The 21,473-nt window shown below is 38.8% G+C and overlaps 1 protein-coding gene across 2 annotated transcripts; it reads right to left on the bottom strand.

Moving 5' to 3' along the window:
- Positions 1 to 105: 105 nt before the first annotated feature.
- Positions 106 to 11,233, bottom strand: Clec7a (C-type lectin domain containing 7A). 2 transcript variants are annotated; one of them, XM_032907358.1, is made up of 6 exons: positions 10,998 to 11,233; positions 9,073 to 9,171; positions 7,933 to 8,067; positions 6,565 to 6,716; positions 4,635 to 4,753; positions 106 to 1,885 (listed from the first exon to the last, which is right to left on the bottom strand). In XM_032907358.1, the coding sequence occupies exons 1-6, from the start codon at positions 11,071 to 11,073 to the stop codon at positions 1,759 to 1,761; spliced, it is 708 nt and encodes a 235-aa protein (XP_032763249.1). In that variant the 5' UTR covers positions 11,074 to 11,233; the 3' UTR covers positions 106 to 1,758. The 2 variants fall into 2 exon arrangements, with proteins under 2 accessions (XP_032763249.1, XP_032763250.1); XM_032907359.1 differs by lacking the exon at positions 7,933 to 8,067 and having other exon boundaries at positions 1,759 to 1,885.
- Between the last annotated feature and the right edge of the window lie 10,240 nt (positions 11,234 to 21,473).

Raw genomic sequence — 21,473 nt, 5'->3', positions numbered from 1 at the left:
GTGCTTTAACTGCTTGAGCTAATTAATCATACTTCTCTCATATTGATCACTGTCTCCTCTGTAGTTCTTTCAGATGTTGACAATTCAAATTTGAATGTTAAAAGATGAGAGCAAACCTCACAAAAATGTTTATTTTTTTTCTTGGAGACGTTATAACATCTTTAAGAACCCAAGTTTATGCTTCAGTGAAAAACTATCTAGTATACACATTTCCTAGTATCAAATTCATCAACTTTTTAGGGAGAAGGCAAGAATTATGTTAGTGATTGCTACATATAGGCAAGTTATCCAGAGGCCAAAGGTCCTTTAATAAGCAGGTTTTTTTTTTCTTCAGTTAAGATGAAAGTGACATAAAACCAATCATTTTCAAGTGAATAATTCAGTGGACTCAGAACAATTTCTACCCACACATTGATCAGTCTGAGGAAGCTACAAATAGATCCCCAGCAATATGGAAATTCACACAGGAAATATGGGTGGCATTAATGGACAATCTTAGAAGGCAGCAAGGCAGGTCACACTAGGAAACAGAGTCACATTCCAGTCGCACGTTTGTAAGGAAATGACTAAAGAATTGATTGTTAACTGCAAAATAGTATGTCCTAAAAAGATGAAATACATTCTGTGCTCAAAAACACGAATCCTGACTGGGTGCCTTTTAAATATCCACTATCCGATATCATTTATCTTTCCAACTCTAACATTTAAGGAGAGTGCTTCCTGTGAGGGAAGCACCTTGTCGTAGCAGATTTTGCTATCAGAAAAGGCGGGCAGACTCTCTGGGTTATCTAGTTGGGGAAGAAGCTTGGGTCACTACGTTTGAGTGATGATCATCTTAATAGTGATCATGTGGATGAAAATAAAAGCTCTGGTTATAGTGAAGATTTTCTTCCCTCATCCCTTCACGTCTCAATTTAGAAGTGCATTATGCCTTCTCCCTGTGTCTGATGTACTGCTAGACACTGAGCAAATCATGCAAACACAGTGTGTACTCCAGTAATACCTTTTGATTAACATATATGCATATGTCTTACTGGTTCAATGATACTGTTCTGTACGTGTGTTCAGTGCTGACTGCTTGGGGTTCAGGAACCCATCAGGAGGCTTGTTCCTGAGGAAAGCTCTCTCCCTCTTTGAGAATCATTAATGGCCTGTAGTCCTTCATGTGGGGAGTAGGACCCTGTGAAATTTCTACATCTGTATTGGCATACCAACTGAGGTTGTTATTATGCACATCTTGTTTGCTAAATTGTATTGTTATTACCTGGGTACTCAGTTCCTGGAAGTGAGTCCTGTCTAGAAGACACCAGCAGTAGGCATGCTGGTCCTCTGACTCTTAGACTCTTCAGCCCCCCTCTACACTATTTCCTGATGGTGTAGGGGTTTTGTTGTGGTTGTGGCATTTGGGTTAGGATACCTCATGTTCACATATTCCCTATTTCTGAGCTGCCTTCATTTCACATCTAGTGGCTTACTAACTGGAAGATAGCACTGCCTTCTTTATGAAGCTGGCAAGTGCAGAAGTCTTAGCTTCTGCATCCAAGTTCTCAGCTGAGGTTAAAGTCTCTTAGCATTTCAGCGTTTTCTCTGATTTTCAATATTCATCTTTCCTGTTCTGTTCTGTTCTGTTTTGCTGTTGCTGTTGTTGTTGTTGTTGTTGGTTGTGTTGGTGGTTATGGTGGTGGTGATGTGTGCGGGTGTGTGTGCTCGTGCACACACACATGCATACCACCTTTACACTCTCACATACATTACATTTTACAGTTCCTTCTCACAGATAGTGGATGAGGAAGCAGTGCACATTTGGTTGTAGACCTCTGACCCATGGATCCAAACACAATTGTGTAGTAAGCTTTCTTGGGGAGCTGTATTTCTGACTTGAAACCTGTTAAAAGAAATACAGTGAGGCAATTAAAACAATCAGGGGCCAGAGAGGACTTTCATGGGGTTAGAAAGTTTAAGAACATTGGTAAAAATAGTTTTGAGGAATCTAAATTATTTTTAAAAGGAAATCTTTAATTTAGATTTTATGAATTTTCAAGTGGTAATAGATTTGTCTTTATAATTAAGGTAAGAAAATGACTTTCCTCCCAAGAAATGCTAGTATTAATAGTTGCATGAAATAAAGAGCTATGTCAATTAGTTACACTCAAGGAATATCATTGGGCCACAGAGCAAAAGTCACCACCTACAGAACTCTGCCTTGAATGGTTGCCTCTTCTTGACCCAGTTTTTGGTAGATTGAGAAAATCTGCTCTTGAAATGACAGGGGCAGGATAAACTGCCTTGACCCAGACCTCAGGGAGAATTTTCACCAGTAATTTCCAAAAATTTTCCCTGACATTCAAGTGGTTTGGAGACAGAAATTAAGTTACCACCACCCTGGAACACAGGAGTAGTAACATTTTTAAAATGTTAAGCCCATTTTGTGAATTTACAAAGAATCATCTAATTGCATGGGTGCAATGGGAAAACAAATAAAGGTAAATAAATGCTGCAGAAGAGGAAGAAGTATGTTCTGTGGATTGTTAATGAACGCATTTGTACTGAGTTAGTAGAGGAGGGGTAGCTGAGCGCTGCTGATGTAACACTGGGTGGAGGTGGGGGAGTGGACTTTTCGTTGCCACCAGTAGATGCTACTCTACAAACTTCAGGCTGATACATAAAGCCCTAAACAGTTCAAGATGCAATGTTGATAAGAAGCCTTCAAAGACACAATTATATATAAGACAACAAACCAACTCAAAGGATGCACAGGAGAAAACCAGAAGGCATACAGAGTTAGCAGATACAGACTTTCAAACTATCCCGAATGGACTCTAGACATGAATAGATAGTATTGAGACTACTGTAAGCAAAATGAGCTGCAAGTAACAACAAACAAACAAACAAAAAACAGGCAAACTGGAAGAAATATGAGAAATAAACAAAAATCAGTAAAATACGAAGGAAGGAAGACCTGAGAGGCTCTGCCAGAGCATGACAAATACAGAGGCGAACTCTCGCAGCCAACTATTGAACTGAGAACATGGTCCCCACTGGAGGAGTTAGGGAAAGAATTGAAGGAGCTAAAGGGGGTTGCAACCCCATAAAAACAACAATACTAACCAACCAGAGCTCCAAGGGACTAAACCACCATCCAAAGAGTACACATGGGTAGACCCATGGCTCCAGCTGCATATGTAACAGAGGATGGCCTTGTTGGGCGCTAATGGGAGGAGAAGCCCTTGGTCCTGCCAAGACTGGACCCCAGTGTAGGGGAAGGTCAGGGTGGGAAAGTGGGAACGGGTGGGTAGATGGGTGGGGGAAACACCCTCATAGAAAAAGGGGAGGATGGGATAGGGGGTTTATGGACAGGAAACTGGAAAAGGGGATAACATTTGAAATGCAAATAAAACAATATCCAGTATAAAAAAGAAGGAAGGAAGAAAGGGAAATGACATCAAATAGGAAGATGCAACAATTCTAAATCTACATAGGCCTTTTAGTATGGCTTTAAAATATCTAGAAATATAGGAGCACTCATGTAGATGTTTTCAATACAAATCTCAGAGCTGGAAGTGGGAATTGCCACCACAAGCAGTACATTATCTGATCACAGAGGAACTAAGCCTGAAATCTAAAGGATAAATAGGAATGTGGGAAGCATAGGTATGTGTGAAAATTGAGAAATTTCTTTCTAAGTCATGGATCAAAGAACAACTAACTCACTGTGGAAATCAGAAAGCATGTGAACCGAATGACCTTAAAGCAAAAGAAAGACCGGAGATGATGAGTTAAGCATCCAACATAAGAATTTAAAATGGGAATTCAATTTGACACAGAGAAATTAGATGGAAGATAATCAACATTAGCCAAAGAAGTGATAAAAGAGAAAAAGAAACATTAGTAAAATTTAAAACAGTAAAATTTAATATTATATATTAAGATTATATTATATATTAAGATTAACGTGAGAAAAGATGCACACTTGCATGCATCAATATACATTGAAAGGGAAATAAAATTCATATTTACAAATATTAATGAACAGATGAATAGAAGTTTCAAAGACTTTAGTACACAATGAGGAAGAAATTGTAACCTCACAAATGTTAAGATACAGTTGAAATAATGACATCAGATGTCATTTTTCATTGGCTCTGTGAAAAACATTATGTTAATGATTTTACCTTCATGTCCTTTATTTTACCATTCTAATGGATAACCACTCTTTCTATTCTCTGTTTTGGATACAGAGTGTGGCTCTAAAAGACATTTTGTCTAGTGTCTCATGTCCATTGAGTAGGTCAATCTTTACCTCAGACTGACTTATGGCCTGGAAGTCCAAGGCTGCAGTGGACAGCAACACCTCTCCTCACTGGATCAGATGGACCAGATGCCATGGGAATCCCTTAGTCAGCACCAGGTGAGCATCCTCTACAGTCTCCCTCAGAGCTTTTCTCTTCATCCCTATGTCCCTTTCTCCCTCTTCCTCCACCAGCATGACTCCTATGTGACCAGAAAAGCAAGGGATTTTTTTGTTTGTTTGTTTGTTTTGTTTTTTTGTTGTTGTTGTTTTTTGGTTTTGGTTTTGTTTTGTTTTTTTACTGTATGGAAGAATTCGACCTCTCCATGTCTCTACAGGAACTTACGAGTTGGGGGTAAATGCTGATCCATCCTCCCAGAACCACGGCCCTTCACTCTGATTGCGAAATAGACCTATCCAGAATGAGTTAACACGGTGAGAAGATGTTTGGCTTTCAATGAACTCCTGTAGTAAAACAAAAATACAAGAAAAAAAAAGCACATCAAGGGGAGCCTGAAACAGTGCTACAGGCATTCAGAGCTGAATGAATCCTTTTACAGAAGGATGTTCATGTAAGATGACAATCTAGAGAGGACTGTCAATCATTGAATCTTGTTGAATGTCTAGAGAAGTACTTTAGAGTCATTTTCAATTTTCCCATCAGGAACAGATTCATAATGTTAATAAAAGATGTGAGCTAGGGAGATGGCTCAGTGGGTAAGAATGCTTGCTGCAAACAAACGAGGACCTGAATTTGAATTCCCAATATCCATCCAATATGCATCCATGCATGCTTTTAACTCCTGTTTGGTAGGGGTTGAAGACAGGAGAGTCCTGGGGTTGGGTAGTTGTAATCCTAGCTCTCAAGGTTCAGTGCACACACATACACATGCATGCATGCATGCATACATACATACATACATACATACATACATACATAGAAGCACTCACACAAGTTAAAGGGAAAACATATAGTATCAATATTCTGCCTCATTCAACAAACTACACAAAATCCAGCAGTGTCCAGTTCCCAAGCCTCTTCATGGGAAGTGGGCCATCAGTTTTTGCACAAGTAGCAAATGCAAAGTCATAATAGCTTTACCAAGGGACACAATGCTGTGGATGAGATCCAGAGCCTAACAGGTGTCAAATAAGCACTCTTTCACAGATCTATGTCCCCTGCTCTGTACTGCATGCTTTACAATTAAAATAATCAAGGTTTCAATGAAGACTCTTGAAAATTGGTCACAAAAAATGGGATGATTATTTGCCAATTCCAGGTTGATAGCAAAGGCCATGTGAATGTCTAATATGATCCTCTTCCTTGTCTGTGTTCTTACTTTCATCAACTTTCACAAGAAATGCAACTCTTGAGTATGGAGTTACAGATGGATAAAAACAGAGTAGTGAAGATGTGCAGATTGGAATTGTATTATGGGATGCTTTCTGGCGTTCTCACCCACCCTTCCTTCAACATGTATTGTAAGTCCTCCTGTTTCTACAGAATTTCTTGTTAATACAGGTGCTTCTAAAATTTCATCTTATTTGTTATTGGTATTTGATGTTAGACTTTTAACAACTGTTGCTTCTCTTTTAAACTGTATATAGAAGGGTTACTTTTTAATCCTCTTTGCCACTTAGAAGATATTTCTGCTCCAGATATGTGTGGGTTAAGATGGAAACTATGTATCAAAATTAAAAAAAAAACTAAAACAAAACAAAAAAGCCCACCTCTTTGCCATCCTCAATATTTTACAGAAACCAAACAATTGATAAATATATTGTCATTGCTGATATTTTCTTGATATTAAAGTAACGAGTGGACAGTTTCTCTCCTACACTTCAACTTTGAAAACTGAAGTACAAATATACAAATGCTAAGAACCCTTACCACAATATTCAAACAATAATAAAATGTGTCTTAAAGTACTTGATTTAACATTTTCATTTGTTTTGTGCATATGTGTTGGGTGGCATGCCACAGTGCTCATGTGGAGGTCAGAGGACATTTATCGAGTCTTTTTTCCCCCTTCTATTATCTGGGTTCTAGGAACCAAATTCAGGTCAAGCTTGGTGCCAAGTGATACTTTGCAAGCTCTGAAATCTGATTCCTTTCAAATTAATTAATTAAAAATAAAACCATGCATTATGTACTTGGCAGGCCTACAGCCTAATTTTGCAGCCACATAAAATGATGATATTAACATTGTTAGTGCAGGAATCCCTCTTGCTCTGAAGAATATAGACCACAGGTAATTACAGAAGTGTGTGCTTACAAATTCTTTGGCGTTGTCTATCTTCAATAGATGAGCTCCTAGCTGGGAACAGTGACTCCTACTTCCATACCAGGAAGTTTCTGAGAAGCTAAATAGATAACAGCTCTTGGCATGCATGATCCAATTGGGAAGGCAAGGTCCAGAAAAGACGCCTGGAAAGAAAAATTAATATCATCAGATTCACAGTATAACAATAATTCTCTTAGTGCACTTTCATGAATACCTAATAATAAATTTTCATTAACATATTTCTTTATCACATCTTTATTTTTTGACACAAATTAGATGATAATTTTACAGAACTTATTAAAGTATCTTTGCTCGTTTTAAAAAAATTAGAGACTAAAGAGGTGAATTCAGTATTCGAGAGCACTGATCACTACTCCAGAGAATGTAGGTTTGATTCCCAGCACCCATATGAAAATTCATACACATTTATAACTTCAGCATCAGGGGACTGATAACCTTTCTGGCCTCTGAGGGTACCAGGCATGCAAGTGGCACACAGACATACATGCAAGCAAAACATATAAACATTTAAAATTTAAAATCAGTTGAGTAATTATAATGTTTTAAATAGATGACTAGACTTATCTTTTCCATCACTTCAGATTTAGGCCTAGATTCCCTTTCTGTATTGATTCTGTGTAAAACAGATACAAGCAAAAGCAATGGCTACAAACAGGGGCTCTCCTTGACTTAATTAATCTTATGAAGAGGCATAAATGTAATTGTTTATATTTCAAAGGCTCTTTTGTATTTTGTTAGTTGAAGGCAGTGGGGAGGTAAGTTCAGAGATGGAATGCTGAAGGGAAGGCATTGAGTCCATTATGAGGCAATCAGAATCACAGGATATAGAAAACAATTGTTATGAAATCAAACAAATGCCGATTGAATGTGCTCAAATGGGAATTTTTACTGATGTGAAGGTCTGTCCCTTCTGTATATTCTTAGTAGCATTTACAATCTACAGTGTCTCTTATACACTTCCCGCCCTTCATCCCCTTTCCCTTACATCTCTTTCTTATTCTAACAACATCACTGTAAAAAAAAAATACCAGTTCCGTAAAGGCACTGAACACTGCACTGCTCCTTTCTTTGCATCAAATTACATTATATCTGGTAGGTTTTGGCACACAGCCAGACAAGAGCAGCTACTGCTCCTTTTAGGAAGTTAAAGAGCTGTGGATTTGTGATGCCACTTTACCAGCTCTCTGGCAGGGTATGTTATGCTACAGAAATTGTTAGACCTGCTTCCCTTGAATTCATTGTTATTAGATGTAAATATATTCCCCACCCCAAGCCTCAGTACCAGGAAATGAACCTCTGGAATCCAGGATCCCATTGCTCCTTTAGTTCTGCCCTTGCCTGTAGTTTGGGATGCCTTGGAGGGAGCCACCTTCTCATCTAAAGATGGTTCTGTGGGTTTGTGGTTCTCCTTATTTCTTGATGGGAAGTTGTCTTTCTCCTCTGGATATCTCCCTGAATTGAATCTCCGAAATGCTTCATATGTCACGAACAGCAAGAGTGACAGAAAAAGAAAGTCATTGTGCTCTGCTTGAAAACTGAAATGACAGCACCCATATTTTATGGAAGCACATAGGGGACACCTATGCTTAATGAGAAATAAATGGTATATCACTGGCAAAAGGACAGAGTCAAATGGTTCACGCATAGATGATATATGAAATACACGGAAAGGCCAGTGAGGAAGGTAGCAAAAAGAAAATGACATAGATCTAACTGCAATTGTAAACAATTTTAAATAATAATTTAACAAAGTAATACCTTTTGCTTTCTTCAATTATTTCAAAATGCTAGCTAGCAATCTGAGAGTTACCAAACATGGAATACATAGAATGTCTCTGTTCTCAGCAAGCATTTGACTAATAAGTAACGAAGGTTCTTTGAAGGTATCATATAACTTTATCGGCATAGGATTCACGAAATATAGAAACCTAAAGAGATCTATTAAGTCTTCACAAAGCATCTGCTTAGTAGTTTTTCAGTGCCTCAGGCAATACTTGGTAGAGTTAAGATATTCTTTATTAAAGATCATGTGTAAGATAATTCCCATGTATCATGAGGCTTTCAAAAAAATTACACACAACTCATTTTAACTTAATATAGCTGTCTTCTAAGGAATATTGTGTTTCTTTTGGCTCTGCAAGTTTCCCTCCACTAACTTATACTTTAAATTCCACTTTAAAAAAAGTCACCTATCTATGTAGAACAGTAGAGCAATATACTGAAAAGTATGTGTTTTATGAAGCAGATTTCCTACATTTCTTATAATTCCACCACTGACTAGCTTATAACTATGGAAGAGTTAATCTTCCAGTTTCTAAATTCTCCTATAACTGAGACAAATTAATAGCACAAACCCAATGGGGTTAATGTAAGGATTAAATGAAGTTATACATGCCAACCTCTTGAGAGAGTGCCTGGCATAAATTAATTTCATAATCACTGTCCGTGGCTTTATCAACCTCCCTCACCCATACTCACCTAGGGCACCCAGCACTGTTGCGACCACTACTGTGAGCAAGCACAGGATTCCTAAAGCTACCGCAATGGACGGCCAACGAGAAGATGGAGCTGGGCTTCCTGGAAAGTCAATGAGATGAGGAAGAAAATGAGGGAAGACTGTGGAACTCTTCAACAGCTCAGCTCACTGAAATGGGGATGGTTCTAAAAGGATCAGCAGCCACTAGGCTCTACCAACTTGAGACTCTAGAATTGCAGTGTGAGTCTCCATTGTCCTCCAGATTCAGGATGCTTCTTCCTCTCTTGCTTCTGCTGTGGTATCATGGTCATAGTAGGCTCACAGGCTATTCTATAGGCCTGGGCATTATTCATTCCCTGAAGTCCTACTTGGTTATAAATCAAACAGCTTTCTGTAGAAGAAGCAGCACCAACTGCTAAGGACAGCTTTTTCTTCTCATTTATATGATGCATGATTTAAGCAACTTATTTTCTCTATGTCCTTTTAAAAATTTTGTTTTTATCTTCCAGGTTTGAAATTGGATCAATAGCACCTTCGAATACCGTTGTTGATAGTGAGCACTTTAATTTTCACAGCAAAAGCATATAAGCCTTGCCCCTTCCCTCAATCAACTTCTGTACTATTTTCCAAGCAAATTTCACAAGAAAGGAATTGTGTATGTGGTTATAAGAGGAAAATAATTGCATAATGTGAACACCAAAAAGCAGAAGAAAGCCAACTGATGTTAGAACCTGTGAGTCAACTCTTCCTTTAACAGTGAACTGACTTTGTTTTTATTTTTTATTTCTTATTGGATAGTTCATATATTTACATTCCAGATGTTATCCCCCTCTTCCACCCCTCCACCCCCTGCTTCTATGAGGATGCTCCCCCTCCCTCCCACCCACTCCCACCCCAACACCCTGGCATTCCCCTGCACCAGAGAAAAGAGTCTTCACAGGACCAAGGGCTTCTCTTCTTATTGATGGCAGACAATGCCATTCTCTGCCATATCTGTAACTGGATCTAAAGGTTCCCCCATGTGTACTCTTTGGTTGGTGGCTTAGTCCTTGAGAGCTCTAGCTGACTTTGTTTTACGCTTATGACACCACCAGCAGGAAACCAAGTCATAGAGCTGCCCAAGAGGTGACCCGGAAAGAGACTAAAACACTCACTTTATGAGGAGATGCTTTAATATCCTCTATTCTTGTCTTGTTTCTGTTTTACTATATATCTCCTGATAATGAGACATTTTGATGTAGCATGTCTTTTTCACTACTGACTAACTTCTCATTTTATAAAATCCAAATTAATCTCTTAACAAAAAAGTATATCACATTTGGGATTTAAAATCCTGTGACTCCTAGCTTCTCTTGAATGCATTCATTTTTATTTGCCACACATTCCTCCACGGTTTTATCCCCTACCACCTTAGCATCGAATGTTGTACGATTGTACAGTTTGTTTGTTTATCTGTTTCCTGGCCCCCTCACGAGTTACTAAAAGGCAAACAAAAAGCAACTCTATTAAAAATCTTTCATTTTTCTCCTTTACTCATGTTACAAGTGTCACTTCCCACCGAAGAAGTAACTATGACCGCAGAGTGGACTAGTCCTGTTTTCTGCCACAAACTAAAAGCAATTTGTGGAAGTCACTGCACTATATGCAAATCTATCTATCTATCTATCTATCTATCTATCTATCTATCTATCTATCTATCTCTAGATATCTCAAATATATATCAAATATATACTATATATACCAAATATATATCAAATATATACTATACATATACCAAATATATACCATATATGATATATATACATATATATATATGAAAATATATTTTTGTAGGAAGTCCTACAAATCAAGAGTCTCTCCAGGTCTCTACTTCTGTTATTTCACTAAATAAGAATGAAAGTACTATTAGCAGAAAGAAAGTGGATACCTTTCTCTGATTTTACAGGTCTTTTGTGGATGTTTCGAGTGCTGAAGTCTAATTGAGTATATCCATCTTCGTCCATGTTCTCTATTTGAGAATGATATTCCACTGCTTCACAGGACTCTACGTAGGCAGAGCACTTGAATGTTCTTTCCCAGCAAAATAACTACCAGGATGAGGATCTCTAAGCCAAACCCTGAAACAGCCCCTTCCCTGAGGTTCATGGAGCTCAGCCTACGTAGTCTAGCCAGTGCCCAAAGCAGGAAATGAAAAGCACGTTGGAGTAATTTCCCCTTTTGCCTCTAGATCCTGTTTCTGGGGCTGGCAATTCTCAAGAAAACTGAAATGTGTGGTACTTTGTGATCACCTCCATGCCTGTACATAGATTATAATCTTAAAAGACCTCTGTTACACTCCCCATTGAAACTGACATGGTCAATTGGTATGGCCATAGGTAAACTGTTAAGCAGTTTGGGTATCTTGAATTCAACATTGGTTTGTTAGAACTCTGCTTGCATGCACACATCCTTTCATGTGCCCATACCTTATATATGTATGCATTAAATACTCGATGATGGCCAGGAGTTGGCAACATTTGCAAGAAGGTTATCTACAAAGAAGTTTCTTATCTCAGGGAGGAAACCATGGATGAGTATCTAAGGTACATTACTCTGGCAACACAAAGCGAATGATTCTCTTTGAGGCTTATGAAAGGAGTAAACATTTATTAGTAGTGACTCTGTCTTCTGTACTACAGAACACAATGCTTTCTCATTCTGTCTCCCCTTCAAGACTTATACTTTCGTACATATTAGCCCTAGTATTTTCAAATAAGGAGAAAAAACATGGATTCTCAGAAGACAGGAATTTCAAAACTAGAGCAAGGGACTAGAACAAAGTCTCCTAAGATTTTAAGACTTTGAATTGTTTACCGTTGCACTGGCTTCATTTTTCTGGACTTTTTATGATGCATATAATTGACTGAAACACAAGGCTAAATTCTCTCTCTCTCTCTCTCTCTCTCTCTCTCTCTCTCTCTCTCTCCTCCTCCCTCCCCCCCCCTCCCCCCCTCCCCCCCCTTATCCCTCTTATCTCTCTCCTCTCTCCTCTCTTGCAGTTCACACATTAATAAAATGTGATCAAATCAGTAAATTTGGGAAACAACTATCATTTGATTACTGCTATAGGTCAACAAGGAGGACATCAAAGAAATGAGGACAGACTTAGTTTAAGGATACCATTGCATTGAAGAAGAAAGTTCAATATGAGCTGAAGTCAGAGTCCACAAAACAAAATTTGGAGACTTTTTCAAGGCTGGAGTGTGCTAATGAAAGGAAGCTGTGGTGGTAAAGGGATAGCCACAGTGAGGCTTCACCAGGACTTGTCAATTGACACTTGTTAAACTAAGAAACTCCTCCTCATCTTTAGGACTTGAGTCAATGGTACACCTTGGAGCAATGTACTCACCTCCAACTCCCAGACACTGTGATGACGAGCAAGGATGACCACCCTCGAATGTTTGCCCTTGAGAAGACTTTTCAGGGTAGTGGACTTCTCATGCCAAGGACAGAGAAAAGATACTACATTGCAAATCCCAAACATATCTGCTGTAAGTGTGGATTAACCTACCACCTGCTGCCAAAAAGATGGTTTTTTGTTTTGGTGTGCTTTTTTTTCTTTTTGAGACAGGATCTCAAAAACGCAACATTCCTCCTGATCACGAGATAACAAACTCAGCTCTGACTTAAGAAGCAGGGAGCACTACCAGTGTACTTGTGTAGGTACCTCAGGCTTTTGGACCATCACTTCTTAGGAACAAAGTCCTCAGTAACTTGGAAGCCATGATGGGCCTGCCAGGTATTCTGGTGAAGGTGGGAGGGGTTGTTATCTGAAAATGAGCATGCACTTCTCAAAGTCTAATGTGGAGGGAGATGATAGAGCACTCAGCAGCATGTGAGAGTCTTCTTCCATAGTCTGACACACGAATCTTACAGACTACTCCTGGACGTGTCATAGAGGGGTTACGCCTATCTATTCTCAATATCCATTAGCCATTCAATTCAATATCGCAATGTCTGCAAAGCAGCAAGGTGAGAGGTAGGAATTCTACCACCAAACAAGGCATGCTGACATCCGAGAAAAACGACACAAAGAGGAAGATGATCCTGGCACAGGCCATAAGATCTTCACATGAGATGGAGAAGGGAGAGATCCTCTTTCAGTGTCTAGAGGAAAAGAACTTGCATATTTCATAAGAAGACACAGACAAGTGAATGCAAGCCAATAGTCCTTGCCAAGTTCCCCTCAGTCCTCACTAATTAATTAAACTCTGTGGGTCACTCATGAGATGGAGAAATGAAAGTCTGAGGGGGTTGTTGACACCATAACCTCCTGTGGGGGAGGGTAGTGGGCGACAAAGGAGTATGGGGCATGAAAATACTTAAGTTTCATCACATAAATATATAATGGTGTCAAACAACAAAACAATAAAAAACAAACAAAAAATGAAAACTTGCTTCTAAGAGTTAAGAATCTTAAGTAGATTCAACACATTGATACTTCCTAAGAAATTTATCTGTTTATGCAACATGAGTTTTTAATGAATACACATACTTTAAAAATCAATAAATTATCATTCTTCAGTTGACAATTCTCCTTTTCCTTGATTTTAGGTTAGCATACAAACCAATGGGCTTTCTGGTGACATTTCTATCCACGTATGTCATTATACTTTATTCTTATTTTTCTCCTTCCTACTTATCTCTGGTGAGGAAACTGGGCATTGTGTAACCTCGGCACAAGAGACCATGAAGTAGGATGATTACAATTTCAAGGCCAGCCTGAGCTACATGCGACACTGTCTTAAAGAACTCATCTATTTATGCCTGATATAAAGGTAAGTGATAATGCTTCAAGAGCAATAACTTAGTCTTCTATGGAACAGTTAAAGCCATTGTGTGATTCAGTCTATGACCCTGAAGAGGAAGAACATTCTCTTTCCAGATACTCTTGATGTCCAGCACAGTGCCTGGAGCCCGACAGGGAGACAACCACGCTCCTCGTGGAAGTCATCATGTTGAACTATCAGCATGTCCAGCTTCTAAACCCATATGACGATAGGATTACCTCTTAATTGCCCTGGGAAGATAAAAGGAATCAAAGAAAGAATGCTGAATGCTATATTCAAGGAGGAAGTATTTTATTCATCATTTTGTTTTGTTGTTTTATTTTAAAAGTGGGAATATATATGTAATTTATTTAATTTAAATTTTTTTTGTCTTTCATTTAATTGAAAGTCATACATTTATCAAGTATGATGAAATGTTTGGGTATCTGTGTGGACTGTGCTTTTCTTGGGTATTTATCTGTGTGCCTTGGGTGACCTATGTTTTGTCCTTCATTCCTCTCATGCTGGTTCTTCCTTTTTCCGTTTCATTCACTTTTAATACATTGTTAGCCACAGCTGACCTGTCAGATGTATTGACTTTTACTTCTTCTGCTCTTAGTTTCAGCATCACACTTAACAGGAAGAATGTAAAAAGGAATGTAGTGTGGATACCCTGAGAAAGGTCTCAAGACTGCCCTAGTTGCCAACAACAACACTTCGAGTAACTTTTGTTCTGTGTGGAGGGATGTTGTACACGGTTTTATTTAGAACAAAGTAACTGAGCTTAACACACTGGCAGCGATTCGCCTGGTGTTCTTACAGAGAGGAGCAGGCATCGGATCACAGTGTAAATAAATTACCAGTGCAGCTTCTAAATTCAGGATCCAGAGACACAGCAGGTGGCGGTGTCCTTTCTCCTGTGCCTGCTGCAGAGGGACTGAGTGACTTTAAACGTGTTTCGATTTCTGGGCTGGCTTCTTCATGTGAAAATGTCTATCGAGATCCTTGTAAGTCGAAAAGATTGGGAAGACTGATGAATGACAATAACTCTCCTATGGCGTGTGATCTAGGCCAGGCTGGTGGGAATAACTCAAAATGTTTAGCAAAAAAAAATCACACAGCAAATAGTCAAAGTGGTAGCGCCATCTACAGTCTTGTCTTGGGTATTTCACGGTAAACTAGACAGTAAATCCTGTCTATCAGCGTGGGAGTCAAGCTGCAGAATTTAAGCAGCCAGGACCTGAATCAGGGTGGAAATGCTGCTGATGGTTGCTGTTCCGTGTTTCACAGCCGTGGTTTTTAGAAGTCGTTTACCCCCAACCCCTTTGGGCTTGTGTTGCTTAGCCATAGCCATGCATGTCCATCTTGTTTCTAATTTTTAAAGTCTACTACCAATGTACAACTTTCCCCATTGACAGAAACTTGTCTATAGTTGTCTTGTTTATTACCAATTCCAAGTATCTGAAGCAATGACTTCCCCGTGTTAAATTAATACATTATACATGTGTATAATATACATTAATAAATTATACATGTGCTTGCTTTAAATCCTTTCTCTTTCTAAACGCAGACTCAGCATCAGGGGAATGGTCTGTGTATCTCTTTGCTGTTTACATTGTTTCTACTACAGAAAAATTCTCTTTGGAATTAATTCTCATTAAACAATCACCCAGTGAATGGATGCATAAATAAAGAAATGAAAGAACTATAATCCACATCTCTTTGTCAAGGCTTATTAAAATAATGGAAGAGCGAAAATGCTTGATACAATTACTTTGTTATCTAAGTTAGTGAAGTATGTTGTCAGTACTTTTGTTTGTTGGTTTGTTCTGATTTTTGTTTGTTTTTTTTGCAGACATCTTCTCACTATGTTGCCTTGGCTGGCCTAGAAGTCACCGTGTCGACAAGGACAGACTCAAACTCATAGATTTCCACTTGCCTCTGCATCCCAAATGCTATTTCTATCGTTGTGGTTGAGGCAGGGTCTTAACATGTAGTCCAGTATTGTAGTTTTATTTTGTTGCTGTTAGGGTGACTTGGGGAGGAAAGGCTTGGGTTTATTAGACTTATACTTTTGTGCAGCTTTTGACTGTGAGCTAAGGTAGGAACTTGGGTAGCTAGTCACATCATAACCATAGTCAAAGGCAGAGAGAAACAAATGCATCTTGTGACTGGCTTGCTTACTTACAAACTTTCTCATGCAGTCAGGAACCTGCCTAAGGTTGGTACTGCCCATTGTGGACTGGGACCTACTACATCAATTACCAAGACCCTCTATCAATGCAATCTGAGCTAGCAATTCCTCGGGAAAGATTTTCTTCCCAAATAGTTTTAGGTTCTATCAAGTTGACAGTTAAAGCTAGCAGAACACGCAGACTGGCCTAAAAACATAGTCCAGGTTGACCTTGAACACACAACATTCTGGTACTTCATCCTCCTAAATTCAGTCATTGCAGGTATATCCTGCTGTATTCTGCTCTACATGGGTTTTTAAATTACAAATTAGTCATTCCGTTATCATTTCTAAAATATTATTTATTAGGTGGGCATACACTCATAGGAAAATTGCTTAACTTTGAAATTGATACCAAGTGACATAGTGCTTTACAAGCAATCTTAGCTTTTACGAACAGCTTAGCAAAAACAGATGATTTGACATTTATGAATATATTGAGCTGGATTTTTGCTGCCAGTGCTATGAGATGTTTTATTGGGCTTAAATTATTCATGGTGCAATTGATTTGCTTATTCTGTAAAAGTTAAATTATAAATGAACTGCCGGGTGTGCTCAGAATGAAGTTAGGCAACTGAGGAAGAGCGGAGGCATGTGGCTGTTGGCTGAACCATAACACAGACCATTAAGTTTCAATATGTTGTAACTGAAGGCCAATTTAATAACCGTAAAAGCCCAGATTGCTCCAAGTCCACACACAGCTCAATTGATAACACAACCACATCATTCCTTTCAAGTCAAATCCTTATTCCCCTCCCATTTTTTCCTATCTTCCCACAGGAAACTGGGGCTCTGTCAGTTTCTGGTTGAAGACATCATCTACAGATTAATGCCTTGCCCGTCATGGAGGAAGCTAATGCAGAGGGGTAGGCTTTGGGGGGATTTACAAAGTAGTTCCAGGTACAATGATAGTGCCTTTGAGGAGTGGTGACATGGCTCAGCTGCCTAGTCTCATGACCCGAGTTTGATCCCAGGGTGGAAGAAGAGGTCTAACTCTCATAAGTTGTCCTCAGATCACTATGTGTGTCACAGTACATGTGCCCACACTATGTGTGTCAACACAAAATAAATAAATGTAAATTCAAAATAATTTAGAGCAGTTTTGACATTAAGATATAAATATTAGATACTTTATTTTCATGTATCTTTGTTGAGACAGTCTGATCTGTAGCCCAGGTTGGCCTAGAATTCATTAGGTAGCCTAGGCTATCCTGAAACTCATAGCAATCATTCTGTCTTGACCTCTCAAGTATAGCTTCAAGATGAACTATTTTTAATTTGTTCAACTTACTTTATAAGTTATAAAAATAAATTAGCAGTAGATTCAGGAAAGTATCTGCTTGGCTCATGTTACCAGCCAGAACAACACTGGATGAAGTTCTCTGAAGAAACAGTCTTTGAAAAATATGTGTACTTGTATATTGTCTATTCCTCTACTGATCCAAATGTCCTGTGGAGCCCTGAGAAATCCTGCCATAAACTTCTAGATGAAAAATAAAAGAAGTGCCACTTGCTTTCTGTGTGCAAGACGGTACATTCCAGAGCACGGTATTTCAACACAAGACTCCTAAATAACACACGCAGAGGTGAGCCCAACTGATACGTTTAGCTTAATCATTTACTAAGCATAAAAGTTTTAACATCTACTAAGCAAGCAAGAACATCTTTGTAGAGCATTTAAAAGACAATAAATAAATAAATAAATACTGTAAAGAATTGAGTTCTTTTTTTTTTTTCGAACTCATCAAATCTAAGCACCGAAAATGCTCCATAAACAGGATAGATTCTCAGAGAGCTATGAGGTAGCAAGTGACGTTATGTTTGTGTCTCACCTGAAGAGAAGTGAGGACCACGACTGGTGGTCAGTAACTTGCCCTTGATAAACCCAGAGAGTCAGCAGCTGAATTTGATCTCGGATAGTCTGACTTCAACGTCTTTGTATTAAACCAGCATGTTTATTTCACACTGAGGGAATGCTTACGTAAACAACAGCAATTTAATATCCGCAATCAGCAAACTTTCTCTGGGAAAAAAACAATAAATGAGCAACAATACCCAAAGCAAACAAAACAAAACAAAAATAACACTCCCCAAACTGAGATAAATGTTTAAAAATTCACAAGTCACGTTCACTTCACTGCATAAGTATTTTTAGTTCCACTTTAAAAATGTAAAAGAACTGTCTCAGCACACAGGGCATAAACTAGCGGCAGGAAAGAGCTGTATCTAGCTAAGACCTGATTTAAATAATACCAAGGGCAGGAACATAGCCAGGAGTTGGGATCAGTATTCAGTATTCAGTGTATGAACCAACAGATACAACCAGGAGAGCCCAGATCAGGGAATCTGCTTCCAAACAGAGGCAATGATGCACCAGGCTCTCTGAAGGCTGCAGGGAACAGGAGTGATAATTCATATGCCATGCCGTCAGCATGGATCCAAAAGATAGCTCTATCATCAGCTTTGAAATAGCAACTACACCACACAGCTATTCCCCCTTCAGTCTTAGACGCCAGCTTATTTTTTTTCTTTTTTTTACAGTTTATTATTTTTTCAGCTGGATACATTTTGTTCAGTGCTAAAGCCCCAGCTTTAAAAAAATTTCCTTTGGACTTTTGCCTGAAGCCGGGATGGAGGAATGGGGATTGTGTATGCCTTCCATCCAAAACTAAAAGTAGACACAAGGCACAAAGCAATCATTTTTCAAAACAAGCTGTGAACGAACAATAAAAAAAAAAAGGCAGAAAGGAAAGAAAATAAGCTCCGTGCTTGCCCAAGCTTAGAGTGTTTAGAATGTGGCCAAGGCATCTAGAAGGCAGGAGAGGTAAGAGGATGTTGGAGAATTCCCTAAGCAGAGCCATCTGGAAAGACAAAGAGTTCATAGGCAAAGACTGGGTATCAATACAGAGTAAGGTCGAGGTAGGGAAAGAAAGGAAAATGAAAGGTAAATAAAGGGAAGGAGGAAAGGAGAGGGTAAGGGAGAAAGGGAGGAGGAAACAGGGAGGTTCTGGCCTGGCAGTTTCACAATGAGTTGTAAAACAGAGGTATCGCTATCAACAGAACACCAAGAGACACAAGGGACATTCTCACCCTTCCTCATGGCTTGAACTTACTCTGCTCCCCTTCCTTAACACACATGGGCATCTCCCTGGGGACTGTGGCCAGGGTCTAGATGAGTTTGAATCCAAACTGAGTTTTCATTTCTAGTACCCTGTTTTCATTGTTTGTTTGTTTGTTTGTTTTGATTTTGGGATTGTTTGTGTGTTTGTCATCTCCCCAGTAGTAGTAGTCTCAAGGGGATGGTGAGACTAGTAAATTATGTGTCACATACACTGAAGCAGTGAAAGCTGGGGAGGTAGCTTTGAGAGTAGACTGCTATGGAAGCCTGAGGACCTGAGTCTGGGTCCCCAGCAGATATCACAGGCATACAACCTCAGTGTAAGACTGTGGAAACAGGACGATTCGTGGAGAGTCCTGGCCATGCAGTCTAGCCAAAACTGAAGTTCCAGGCTCAGTGGGAGAAACTGTGTGCAAAATAAGGTAGGAAAGTGACTGAAGATACCCAATATCAACTTTGGGTCTCCATGCATGTGCACCTGCATGGGTGAGCACCTCCGACCCTAGATACATACAAATGATAACAATGAGAGGATTGAGAACAAAATACTTAATGTTCAGAAAGACAAAGCTGTTCATCCGGGCATCTATAGTCATGGAAAAGACTTTCACAAATGGTTGTGAAGTAAAAGTATCAAACAGAAAGGAACAATAATAGTTCATCCCTATCCGACTTTCACTAGAGGAAAAGGAAGACTCTGCCTTAACAGATCAGGGCACTTGTCACCAAGCTAGATGACCTGAGTCCCATGAGTGGCAGCAGATAGTGGGAATAAAAATGCAGCTCCCCAGAGTTTTCCTCTGGTTGTGCATGCTGTGGTACACACACATACTCACCACCATCGTGCACACGATAAATAGTATATGTTAAAGAAAGAACAAAGATCTTTAGAAAACATGCCCCATGATGAAAATGTTTATCTAGAGATAAAAATGAACATAGACTAGCAGGCTGGATGCAAAAACAAGACCGACACAGAATTTTGCTGCACACAGGAAACACAACACAATGACAAAGACAAATATTACCTCAAAGTAAAAGGCTGGAAAAAAATTTTTTCTAGACAAATGGTCCCAAGAAACAAGCTAGAGTAATAATTCTAGAATCTAATAAAATAGACTTTCAATCAAAAGTTATAAAAAAAATAGTGAAGGCACTAAATACTCATCAAGGGAAAAATCCACCAAGAGAAACTCTCAATTCTGAACATTTATGACCCAAATGCAAGGGCATCCACACGTGTAAAAGAAACATTACTGAAGCTCAAAACAAACATTGAATCTCACACAATAAAAGTAAGAGACTTTAACACCCTACACTTACCAAAGGGCAGATCATGGAAACAGAAACTAAACAGAGATATGGTGAAATTAACAGAAATTTTGAACCAAATGAACTTAACAGATATCTACAGAATGTTTCATCCTAAAACAAGGAATATACCTTCTTCTCACTGTACTTCTCCAAAATTGACCATATAATCGGCCACAAAACAGGCCTCAACAGATACAAGAAGATTGAAATAATCCCGTACATCCTTAGACCACAGACTAAGGCTGGTCTTCAATAACAATGAAACGTCAGAAAACCCACATACACATGGAAGCTAAACAATGCTTTACTCAATGATAACTTGGTCAAGGAAGAAATAAAGAAAGAAATTAAAGACATTTTAAAATTTAATGAAAATGAAGGAACAACATACCCAAACTTATGGGACACACTGAAAGCAGTGCTAAGAGGAAAACTCATAGCTCTGAGTAGCTCCAAAAAGAAACAGGAGAGATCATACATTAGCAGCTCGACAATACACCTAAATGCTCCAGAACAAAAAGAAGCAAATACACCTGAGAGGAATAGAGGACAGGAAATAATCAAACTCAGGGCTGAAATCAACCAACTAGAAACAAAAAGAACTATAAAAAGAATCAACAAAACCAGGAGCTGGTTCATTGAGATTATCAACATGATGAATAAATCCTAACCAGACTAACCAATGGACACAGACACAGTATCCAAATTAACAAAATCAGAAATGGAAAGGGAGACATAACAAATAAAACTGAAGAAATTTTAAAAAAAAAATCAGATGCCACTACAAAAGCCAATGCTCAACAAAACTGGAAAATCTGGATGAAAGAAAATTTCTAGACAGATACCAAGTACCAAAGTTAAATCCAGCTCAGATAAACCATCTAAACAGTCCCACAACCTGTAAGGAAGTAGAAAAGTCATTAAAAGTCT

This window comes from Rattus rattus, chromosome 6 (assembly GCF_011064425.1).
Source record: "Rattus rattus isolate New Zealand chromosome 6, Rrattus_CSIRO_v1, whole genome shotgun sequence".
Classification (NCBI taxonomy): domain Eukaryota; kingdom Metazoa; phylum Chordata; class Mammalia; order Rodentia; family Muridae; genus Rattus; species Rattus rattus.
The sequence above is the reverse complement of the archived record's forward strand: the minus strand, read 5'-3'. Positions and strand labels throughout refer to the sequence as shown.